This window comes from Cetorhinus maximus, chromosome 7 (genome assembly GCF_964194155.1).
Source record: "Cetorhinus maximus chromosome 7, sCetMax3.hap1.1, whole genome shotgun sequence".
NCBI lineage: Eukaryota > Metazoa > Chordata > Chondrichthyes > Lamniformes > Cetorhinidae > Cetorhinus > Cetorhinus maximus.
In genome coordinates, this window is record NC_135885.1 from 74,788,634 (window position 1) to 74,801,312 (window position 12,679).

Here is a 12,679-nt window from a genome sequence, read left to right on the forward strand (position 1 = left end):
TGGCAATGCCTCTACCAGAGTCCACTTGCCAAACAATCAGCACTCTCTTTTCATGCAAATTGTTTTCCTCTTGTATTGGCATTCTTGTGAAGTCTCCTGATGAGTGCAAGACAAAAAGCTTAAACAGGTCTCTTTTTTCAGCAATACCCAAGTTCTGTACTACCAAACGACTATTAAGAATGAAGTTGTGCAATCTGGACACTGGGTCCCACAAGTTCCTCAAAATGCTTTCTGAAAAATTTCTGCAATCTCTCCCTCTCTCTCCCATTCCACCTCCCCTCCCCACCATTCAGTAAGTGAAATCCCCATTTTTCAAAATCAGACTTCAAATGTATTCACTGATCGGTCATCTCATTTAGATTTATAATAAACTAATGTTAGACAACACAAGAAAGAAAGATGCAAACAAATGCACAAGACAAAGAACACAGGTGCCAGGAAGTGAGAACTAGCAGACAAGTGTGAGCAGGCAACAGAGACATACAATGCAAATGCAAAAAGATGTTTAAAAAAAAAAACCATGTTCATTCACATCACATGGGGATCGCTTGACAGCATTTTGTGCCCTCGAGAAGCAAGCGGTGAGCCACCTTCTTGTTTACAGCCAGTGGCTAGTTAGGCAATTTCAGTGGACAGTTAAAGGTCAACTACCCCACCAGCTACTGCAAAGAAGTTGCAGGAGATAAAACAAGCACAGCAGCAAGATGACAAATAAGTCCAGATAAGAAAATACTGTCTTGAAGAATGGCCAGACTATACCCCTAACAGTCCAGTACTACGGGAATACTTTGAACAAGAAAGCACCTTACAATCATTGATGATATCCTAGTTTTTAATGACAGAATTGTCATCAAGAACATTTTAGCTTGATATTCTTCAAAGACTTCAGCAAGATCCCTTAGGGATAGCAAAATGTCAAGGGAGAACCCAGCAATCAGTCTGGTGGCCAGGCGTTACTTGTTTTATAGGAGAAATGATTTCCAATAGTCTTACGCGTGCAGGAAACAGCCAAGAGCAAAAAGAACCACTATTATCTTCTACTTCTCCATCAATGCCATGGAAGCGCCTGGGAATGGATTTATTGGAGTTTAAAGGCAAGATATTCCTCACTGTCATTACTATTCGAGGTGGATTGAAATTAACAAATTGCACAGCATCACAGCAGAAACAGTCATCCAATCACTAGAAACACATGGCATTCCGGACATTGTGGTGTCAGACAATGGTCTGCAATTTGTTTATGAATTATTCCAAAATTTTGCGAAGAATTACGGATTCATTCACATAATCAACTTGCCTCATTATCTTCAGGCAAATGAGAGAGGTGTATGAACCAAAGACTTGGAAGAAGAAGAATGAAGATCTTAATTTAGCTTACAGAACTTCACTGCTACAAAATTGCTTCTCACCATTGAATGAGTTGATGGGAAGGAGATAGCGAACACAACTTCCAGCTCTGCAACAGAAACTAAAATCTAATATTACCTTGAACGAGAGGGTGAAACAACACAAGGAAGAACAGAGAAACAAACAGGCTTGTAACTCTAATTTCAGGCACAGAGCACAAGACTTATCAGTGCTGAGGCCCAGGAAGAGAGTATACATACAAGGCCAATAGAAAGAAAGTATAATAATCGAAAGAGCTCCACAAACGAGATCATACAGGGTCGAGACAGACCAGGGAACTATTAAGTAGAAACTGCAGTGCATTATTTTCCTTGGAAAGAAAGCTAATAGAAACTTGGGCTTACTACTCAGATCCCTGATGGAGGTAAAGAAGAAGAAACAAGACAAAGCTCTACAGCCAACCAGGAGAAGGGCACTCATACTAACAGAAGGGAGAGTACGGAACGATCAGGGAGATTGGTCAAGTCATCTTAGAGACAAACCCTGTGAAGTCTGAGACTTTGGAGTGAGATGTAGGAAAATGAATATAATTGAGATAAAGACTTGGGTGGGGGCAGATGTGCTTCTAATGTTAACCCTATACTTCATCATTACATCAATATCATATAACACCACATGACTGAGCAACAGAGATGTGGAGGGAGAAGTTCCAAGCTCATGCTGAGGTCCCAATATGTATATAGTAGCTGTAAATAAACAGTAAATGGTTTTAACAAACTGCAATCTCAGGCATCTTACTTTAGGAGAATAGACAAGCCCCAAAAAACCCAGTCTAGACCCTGAATACATGACAAAACATCAGCCACATTGCTGTGGATCTGGAGTCACATAGTTATGAGGATCCCAGCTGATGTTACGACTGGACAAGTCAGATTCCAGGGTGGAACCTGGCATGAAAGATCCTAACTTTTATTTTTTGTTTAGAAACGTGGAGGGCGGGTACTGAACAGAGTTACCGAGTCTGATGCACTTCTAACAAAAGAATAAAAATGTTATTAATCAAGGAAAAGATTAACTATATTACACTACTCCTTCACCCACAACCATACCTTTACAGGTCTCTACAGATTTGTAAGAACACAAGTTACAAAAAAAATCTATCTTATACACTAATGTTCACAGCAAGTATACAGTCCACACAAACCAACTTGTGGTCAGACACACCATACTCAAGCTAAGTGACAGGTGCCATCCCAAACAAATGCTATGGGTCTCTCACCAACTCCCCCAAACACTTGTCATACCGTGAGCCAATCAATCAGTCTCACGGAACCCCTTTTTCTCCCAAGGGTTTCCAATCTCAATGCTCGACAAACTCGCTTTGGAACCTTCTCCCAAACAACACTTTCACTTGGTCATCTTCCACAAGGATCCTCCTCCAGGATTTCAACCTCTCCTTTTGATTTTCCTTTCCCCCAGATCGCCATATGCATTCAAGCTTCGCCTTCCATGCATTCTTTCTCAAATACTCAGCCGCGCAAACAAAACACCACAGCTTCACAGGCCTGTAGTAAGGAATCACCAACCTTTGGCTGTCTCCTTGGATCTTCTGGCTTCTCACAAGTCCACTTTTCCATGATTCTGCTCCCCGCAGCTTTCTCTCTTTAATTTGGAGCCTTTTCCTCCACTCCTTACTTTAACATCACTAAACAAGACCTTGTTCAGATTCCTGTTCTTTTCCCCTGATTTCACCGTCTTCCTCAGACATTTTGTTCCACCCCTGATTCCCGGGACTTTCTCCTGTTCTTTTGGGAAATCTGCTCTCTGCCCCGTCTCCTCTGGGCCTCTGGAGAATGGCCTTTCCCTTCTGGGTCGCCCGATCTTCTTTTTACTCTGTTTTCATTTCTTCTTTCAGTACTTCCTCTAAATTGGAAAAGAACAAACTGCGCATGTGCGTAGGGCCGTTTACCAGCTTTACAGTGAAGATCCCAAACAACTGAGCATGAGCGGCCAGACTCCGGCCAGCACATGCGCAGAACCACCCAAGATTGGAACAATTGAAAAGAACGATCCAGCCATTCCAGGGCCGGTGCATGCACAGAAACCACTGAGGTCTACTGGGGCTTATGTAGTTCCCAGTCTTCAAGGACCTGAACCTCATTTTTTAAAAAGGTAAGTTTTCTTCTATTCCTTTTCTTGGGCTCACAACATAGTCCTGATGAAGTAACATTTTGGTCAGATCGAGTAGGATGACAGATCTCCTTTCCCTAAAGGACATTAGTGAATCAGATGTGTTTTTAATGACAATCTGATAGTTTCATGGTCACCGTAACTGATGCTAGCTTTTTATTCCAGTTTCATTTTAATTAATTGAATTTGAGTTAACCAGCTACAATGGTGGGATTTGAATTCATGCCTCCTTCAATTATTAGTCCTGACCTCTAAATCACCATTGAGCTACTATACCTCATGTGAAAAAGGAGTGACACAAAAGGGAGAGAAGGTACTTGTTACATCAATGACAACTTCAAAAAGTAGAATTGAGTGAAGATATACTTTGCAATCATTACATATATATCAAGAAAAAAAGTGGTTTTGAAGAGGGAGGAGACGATTCAAAGAAATACTGTTACAAATTCACCATGAGCTTTAGGATGAACAAAATTAACTAGTTCTAAATAAAGCAGTCATAGATAAAAAAGCATTAACGTGTGTGGGTCTGCATCTTTTGTTACTAAAAGGTGCAATATTCCCACCCAGTCATGTGATTTATTGCTCCAGTAAACTTGCTGTACTACTGAAATGGGCTACAGCAAGACTGTGATAGACAACTAGGTCCCCAGGCCTACCTGTAAGCAATACTATGGGACATATTAGTGTGGAGAAAAATGTGAACACTTTAACAGGAGACTAAATCCAGCAATCATAACAGAAATGGAGAAGGATATAAAAAGAGCTAAACAATTATTCTGAGCCTTCAGGTTCCCTTCTCTTTCTCCACGATAGGATAGAAACTGTCCATTAGGTCCAACTAATCCATATCAGCATTGATCCTTCACACAAGCAGTCGTTTTAATTTCGTCTACCTGCCCTGTTCTCTTGTCCTTTTATTCCAGTTTCCTTCAGCCACTTATGTGAACTACTATGTTGTCACAGCATGTTTCCACAGCTAACCTACAGTCAGGTCTCACATCCTCCATTTAAAAATAAGTTTCTCCTACTATCTATCCTAAATCTCTATATCTGCTCCTTTGTTCTAGACTACTGGATGCATTTTGTTTTTATTTGCTCTATCAAATCGTTCCTCAATTCCCTTTACTCCAATGACAACAACCTCAATTTTTCAAGTTTTTCTTTGGATTTCCTCAATAGTATTCTTGTGCTGTACCCCCTCTACTGACTCTATAAGAAGGTTATTGAGCCAAGTCCAAAGCAGCACATAATATTAAGCTTTTGCTTAAAAACTCACCACCACAACTTGACTTTTATATTTCTTTGGCCACAAAGCCTAGTATTCTAATTGCTTTTAACAGCCTTATCCATTTCAACTGTTGCTTTGCTGAACCTTAACTCCAGATTCCGTCCGCTCTTCCACGTGCTCCAGCTTTCCACTAAACTACAAGTAGTTTTACTTGTACCAAGTGTACCAATTCACATTTACTTAAATTGAATTTGGTCTGTCACTTCATTGTTGAAAGTACCAATTTTATCAATATAAATTTTTGAGATTCCTTCAGTCCTCAGAATTATGTACTATGTCTCTCATTTTAGCATCTTTGGCAATAAGTGCAGCGTTCCCCCAAACCCAAATCTGTAACATTGACATACAATCCAATTGCAAAGCATCACAAGTACAATAATTCAATAAGCGGAACCAACCTTAAAAATTGGCCTTAAGATAACCCAAAGAAACACGATTCAAAATAGCACATCCTCTCAGCCCAGGTATACACTTAGAACAAATTTACCTGACACCAGAGATCTGGGAAATAGCGACCAGTCCCGAAAAGTTAAAATGAGCCAGCCCATCCTGGGGCCCAGGAGAAATTCAACTGGGAGCCTCTAAAGACTATGAGGCTGATTGGGCTTAAGGTGATACCCTTTATGGACTTGACCTCCTTGAAGATTATGGCCCAATAAACTCGAACCTTCTGACAGATCCATAGATTTACTTGCAAATGAATGCTGACTTCTCCACATTCCCTGCAACAATTCTGAGATCTCAGTGTACTAGCAGTGGAGCAAGCTGGCATGCAATATCTAATGTAGTAATGACCAGCCTGGAGAAGGATCGAGAGAAAGCCGCTCACTCCATGCAACTAAGCGTTTCTCAGTAAAGCTGCCAATTTACCATGTTTGCAAAACAAAATTATGTTTCAATTCCCAATTTTGTTCACAACTTATTTCAAACCTAAATCATTGCATGGTAACTGACATTCTAAAAAGTTAAACGTTTGTGTTTTTCAAAGTACTGCGAGTTCCCCATTTTTTTTTAAAAAACGTACTTTGTGCATTTAATTCTTGCTATTTTAATATCTTGCTACCATGATTTAAATAATATAGAAAATGTTGGCCTGTTGGTCATTTAAAAAGGAAGAGGAGTAAAGAAATATAGATGGCAACAAACTAAAGTAAGTAAATAATGAAATTTTACCAGATTACCAAGAATCAAAGCAGTCTCCAGAGATTTAAAAAGATGCAGCAAATGGGCATATCTCTGGATTGGTCTGCCAGTTCAAGGAAGACATTTTAGCAAAGGACTCATCTGACAGATGCAACCCAAGAACAATATCCATAGAAGTAAAATCCTATTATAAAGGCATAGTAAAACGTCCCAAGATGTCCGTTTGTTGTGAACCTTGCTTGTTAGTTAAAAGAAAAAGCAAAACTGAGCTATACAATTATAGAAGCATTAAATTTGGGATCTAATAAGAATGTATACTGATCTCTAAATTCTGATTATGTACTCAGTCAACTATTTAGTCTTTTACCTCCTGCTTTCTCAATCATTACATTTACATAAATTTATAGGTGGACCTGAAAACCACTGAAGCTACTACATCCAAAAGCAAGTTTATATGCTAGAGTCAAAACTCACATTGAAGTCCAGCAGTGCGTCCATCTGATTCTGTATAATGGGCATAGTCTTTAGCAATTTCTCTGTACTCATTGTTCTCATCACTCCATCAGCCCTGACAAAATAAGTATGTATTAAATGTAAAGTGGTTACAGAAAAGAAGTCTGAAATAATTTGTAGGCAGGAAAGCCAGTATGATTAAACACACTACTCTGCAGTTTTGACGAAGCTAGTAATATAATGACTAAAACATGCTTACATTACCTACAGATTAGAGATACAGTGTAAAAGCCTTCCACAAAGCACCTCTATGTGGTAAAACATATCTGGGAAATATGCAATGAGCCAATTACACTTCCATCATTCCTGAACTATGAACAGGGGTGTTGTTCTTGGTCTAGCAGAAAAATGTTAAAATGGAGTCAATTATTTTGTTATCTTTGTAACATTTGCCAATTAGTGGAAAATTAGGAACAGTCTACACTATAGGCCCATGTCAACTAGCAACTGAAACAAGGTTGCCCAAAATTCATTTCATGACATTCTGGATTTATATTTAGTAGTAATCAATATAAACAAGAAGGGGATGCTGAATCTATACCGGATATTGGTTGGCCCACAATTGGTGCAGGGTGTACAAATTTTGGACAGTTCATTATTGAAAGGATGTTGAAGTCACGGAAACAGGTGCATATGGAATTACTAGAACAAGGGTACAGTTATGTTCAGAGATTTGAAAACCTAAGACTCTGAATATACTAAAGGTGGTTAAGGGAGATCACATAGTAGCATTTAAGTTTTTGAGAAAAGTTCATAAGATAATTTGTACTGATTGATGAGTGAACAAACATTAAGAATGGGGTTCTTACACTGAATAATGGTTGCATTTCAAAGCAATTCATTTCAAGTAAAGCACTTATAGTAATCTTTGCATTATAGTTTTAGATCCAAAGTAGGCACTGTTGATTGCCCTAGACCTTCAAAAATGATGCACAGGGAGCCATTTTACACATCAGACTCAGAATAGGAGCAATCAATTAGCTGAGCATGCCCGTGTTAATTCTACGTACCTGCTTATTCCCAGTACCTTTTACTAATGTTATTCCTAAGCTATTTATCCAATTTTTTTCATAAAATGGTACAATTGGCTTCAACAACCATTCGAAGATGCTTTCTATATTCTAAGCCTTCATATGAAAAAATTCTTCTAACCTTAACTTTAGTGCCGAAACATTCCCATGTGCTTCACATGCCACAAATTGCTTTGAAATGCAGCTACTGCAGAAAGGGCAGAAACGTGAAGTAGCTGACCCATATGCTTTTCTAGACAGGGAAAACTACATAGCTGATGTGATTATTGAAATTTTTTTTAAAAGAAAGAGAACTGTAAATTTGACACATATGCTTGCAAGAGTGTTTTTTTGTCCTTCTTCATTTCTAAATCCATAACTGCCAATATTCCACACCCCTCATAAATATATGCAAATCCAGTTAATAACTGACAGAAATTGATTTGTTTTGATTTATATTTTTAAAAGCAAATTCTACTGATGACTTCAAGGGAAAATGCATGGTTTCCAGGTTTATTCCTTGGTATTTATTTAAGTTAGCTGATCCAGTGAAGTGTCTACAGATGATCTGTGTCCCCAGGGGGACATTTGGGGGACAAAATTTTCAAAAGGCAAGATATCAACCCTGATCACTGATAAGTGACCCCCACTAGAACATAGGCAAAACAACCTACTTGTCAGCTAATCCATGAACTCCTATTCATATATTCCAGGTTCCGACTGCTACTAACTGTTGCCACCAATCTTCTGACTACAGCTGAATCTGCACTGAGACATTACCGTTATTGAAGAAATAATGTACTACCATTCATCCTTTCTTTGCATAGCCCCAGAGATAGGAATCCATTGCAAATGAAGGCAGTATCCTCTAATAAAATAACTGGCACAGGTACCCCTTTAATCTTCCAATCAATACATTCAAGATTCTCTTACAACATTTAAACCCATATACTGTATTATGTGTTAACACTGCAGCTTTAATTTGGGTGAAAATTGAACCAGATGCCTAACATCTCACCGTGTCAAATTGCTTACTGATAATCACCATGAAAAATGGCTACTTGGGTGAGATGCAAAAAGGTAGGAACGAAGCATCAGTCACTGCCTTCACAGTGAGGAAACCATTTGTTTGTTGTCCACCGTGATATAAATCTAATACTTAATTGGGGTTATCAAGATATGGGCAACATATTTGCAGTTGACATAGCTCAAAATGAATGTTCAGCAAATGCAACATAACTCAAATATTAGCTCTCATTGAGCTACATCTACCTATGTAAACAAAAAAGGAAAATCAATATTTGAGAGTATTATATTACCATCGATTGTTAGTAGTCCTTACCCTCTTTTCACCTTTGTGAAGTCAAAAGCAACCTGTCTGTAGGAGACTGCCTTTTCATTTAGGTATCTACTATATCGCCGGATGAAAGTAGACATATCATATCCTTAAACATAAAATATCAATGTTACAAAATAAATATCAAAGCTAGTAAATGCTTGTTTTTCATGGTCATTAAAAGCTACAAAGTCATGTCATTTATAAACAATTGCGAAATATTTATATGCAGTTGTCTTGTACGTACAAGAGGTAGAGACCAGATTCCAAGAAACAAACAATGCAGTAATATTAATCGATTACATGTTTTAGGCATAATAGTTCCATTAACCAAACAAGGTTACTTTTCACATACTTAAGGCAAATCAGCATAGAGCCACTATTATGCATTTAAGATGATTCAGTGGCTTGAATTAATGATTTTCTTTTCATAATCCACACAGCTTCCCCCTATAATTCATCCTCAAATCTTTAGCTAAGGAGTCCAGCAACAAAATAATTTGACTTAGCCTGGGATATTTTTAAACTTTGCTACCCAAATGCCACATTGAAAAGCTGGTCTCGTGCCATATCTAATAAATAGGTGACTACATCAGAGCATACAGAGGGTCACGATAACAAATACTTATTTCAACATATTTGGAGCGGAACATGGAAATAGGTGTAGGGCATTTAGCCCCTCAAGCCTGTTCTGCCATTCAATGAAATCATGGCTGATCTGCGACCTAGCTCCATATACCCTTGAACAGTGAACAGTGATCTTTAGCATTGAGATCACAAGTCAATAATTCATTTGAGGAAAATTAAATGTCATTACATTCACTGCTACTCTCCAAGAAATTAAATATTCTCGAAGTATAAACAAATATTGAGGACCCTTGGCTTGGTAATTGCGCCTGATCTACACCAGCCATCTTTCCAAGAAGTATGCCCAGAAAAGTTGGCAGAAGCATAAAATCCTTAGAAAAGCTTTCCTCATCATGCTGTTCTTCCAGCACCTCATCTTCCGACTAGGCACTTTACAGCCTTCCGGACTGAATATTGAGTTCAACAATTTTAGATCATGAACTCTCTCCTCCATCCCCACCCCCTTTCCAATTTTCCCCCTCCTTTTTGTTTTTTCCAATAATTTATATAGATTTTTCTTTTCCCACCTACTTCCATCATTTTTAAGTGTATTTCCATCCATTGTTTTATCTCTACCTTTTAGTCTATTTCGATCCTTTCCCCCCCACCCCACCCCCACTAGGGCTATCTGTATCTTGCTCGTCCTGCTTTCTACCCTTAATTAGCACATTCCTTTAGATAATATCACCACCTTCAACACCTCTTTGCCCTTTTGTCTGAGACATCTTTTGGTTATCTCCACCCATCACTGGCCTTCTATCCAGCTCTTCTTGTCCCACCCAACCCCCCTTAAACCAACTCATATTTCACCTCTTTTCTATTTTTACTTAGTTCTGTTGAAGGGTCATTCGGACTCGAAACGTTAACTGTGCTCCTCTCCACAGATGCTGCCAGACCTGCTGCGTTTTTCCAGGTATTTTGTTTTTGTTTTCGATTTCCAGCATCCGCAGTTTTTTGCTTTTATTTTAAGGTAGCCAAGCCATTGGTCGGTCCTCCACTTAGAAGAATTTCTAGTACTTCTATTGATTTTTTGATCATCAGTGAATTCACTAATGACTTTCAGCACTTAAACTGCCTTAATCAAAGTAACAAACAATATCTCTGCTACTACAAATGTGATGCATCATCCTTTATTCTCTTTACATTCTTTGACACAGTCAATTGCACCATCCTCCAACACCACCTCCTTGCTATTCAGTTTGTTGCAACTTCTACTGCTTGGTTCTATTCCTATCTATTTGGCAGTAACCCAAAGCATTTCTAGCAGTGGCTTATCTTCCCACTCTGACACCATTACATATAGTACCCTAAAGAATCAATCCTTGTTTCCATCTCTTTATCTATATACTGCCCCTTGATGGCATCTTCTGGGGCAACAGCATCAGCTTGTACACTTCATCACTGCTACGTCGTCAGACTGGTTGCCTGACATTCAGTCTTTGATAAACCGCTGATGCACGCTTGCCACTAATTTTACCTCTCTCCTTGTCCACTGAAATGACTGCAAAACACATCAATTGCGAATGAGGTTGATGTACAAGTGGGGAAAGTAGTCCAAGGAGCACTGTATTGAAGCATTATACATTCAACATGTGTGTGGTTATTTGCATTAAAGACTTTAAATCTCCAAAGTTCAGAAAAAATTCTCTGTGGGATTTTACAACTTGCCCAAATTACATAGACAGTTAAATAACTAAAATTTTTGAATAATTTTAAATTCTAACTATTTTTCCTTGTTAAAATTCTGTTTGTCTGACCTTCCATTTCTATCGATAATGAATTCTTCAGTACCACAATTATATTCAAATTTTGAACATGCTAGAGAGCATCATTTGGACTTGTATGTCACTATCAGTTTACTGCATGCCTCTCCCATCCTTCTCTCTCAAATTTCAATTTACATTTAACAACACACAACTAAATCACCACCAACCAATATTAAATCTGATGCCCACTATTTTGCCTGAAAATTAGGTTAGATTGAATGAATCAGCTTTATCATCAGGTCTCAATAAGCAGCATTTGAAGTGATCAAAACTTTGTTAAAATTTATCAGCTTGGAAATAATAGGGCTTGGAGAACAAGGGAAACATTAGAAATACTGGGCCTGACCTTCGGATTGTCACACCACTCCTACTTCCTTAACTGGAAACTTTTTCGATCCTGTCTCACCCCACCTTCTGACTCAGGCCAGGCGAGAACTATGCAGGGCATTGCGCTCCTGAAGCCTTCAGTCGAGTGCTGCTGAATCAGACGAAAGGGGGCCTTGCTCCCTTTTTTAACGGCACTGGCTGCCGCAAATCAGGTGAACTTAAAGCTGCAACCACTTTTATGCCAAGGAGAAGGTGGGTTTGTCAGGTAAATGATTAGAATTTGGGGCAGGGCAAGGAGTCAGATCGGGCCTGGGCGCAGTAGTCATGTGGTAGGGAACTGCCCTGGAGGTTCGGGGGGAGTCCCATGGGCGGAGTCAATATGGGTCTGTACAATAGGTACCCAGAAGCTAGAAGTGGTTTTAATTCTAACTATTGATCTTACATAAATCACAAACTTCGGACAGTTCTAAATTGCAATTTTTGGATGGTTCCCAGCACAGGACAATTAGCGGAAGGTTTGAAATTCCCAGACAACTGCCATGCAATCCTTACTTGGAACCTTCCAGGGGGCGATCCCTAGTGTATATCTTTCTTTGGGGTACACACACAGTTACACTGCCATGGAGCTTGAAAGTTATGGCCCACTGTATTTGCAGAATAAAGTACAAGTTGCAATATTTTTAAGAATCAATTTGACCAGGAGCCAAAATTTCTGAGCTTACAGCAATTGTTACTTTAGAACAAATGATCACACACAGAAATTGGAACCAGCCTCTTGGAATTATTTCTTCACGCCTTTTAAAAATCAGGCAAACACTCTCAGCAACAAAGAATGGTAGCACTACATATTGATACATTGTTAGCATGAAAGTGGCTGCACCTTTAAATTGCTTTCCGATATAAATAATTTTACGATAGTCAAAAGGTTGAAAGGTAACTTTAAAACAAACCATAAAATTAAATTCACACTCACCTTGTAACCCACTTTTATCTAGAAAATTGTTCAGGTTGAACAAGGTGTTTCTTGAAGCAAGGTACTGGATAAAACGCTATACAAGTTAAAAAAAATTAGTTTCTGCTTGAACAACATTTCTTCCCTCACCTCCAAAAAAAAAATCACACACACAAA

At 38.7% G+C, this 12,679-nt stretch overlaps 1 protein-coding gene across 14 annotated transcripts in view; it reads right to left on the bottom strand.

The window, feature by feature from the left end:
* Positions 1 to 12,679, bottom strand: part of picalma (phosphatidylinositol binding clathrin assembly protein a) — a 142,019-nt gene that overhangs the window by 100,166 nt on the left and 29,174 nt on the right. For all 14 annotated transcript variants that reach the window (XM_078545732.1, XM_078545731.1, XM_078545730.1 and 11 more), the window contains exons 3-5: positions 12,524 to 12,599; positions 8,837 to 8,939; positions 6,446 to 6,539 (exon numbers count right to left, since the gene is read on the bottom strand). In XM_078545732.1, the coding sequence (XP_078401858.1) occupies positions 6,446 to 6,539; positions 8,837 to 8,939; positions 12,524 to 12,599 (273 nt within the window). The remainder of the gene's footprint in view (positions 1 to 6,445; positions 6,540 to 8,836; positions 8,940 to 12,523; positions 12,600 to 12,679) is intronic.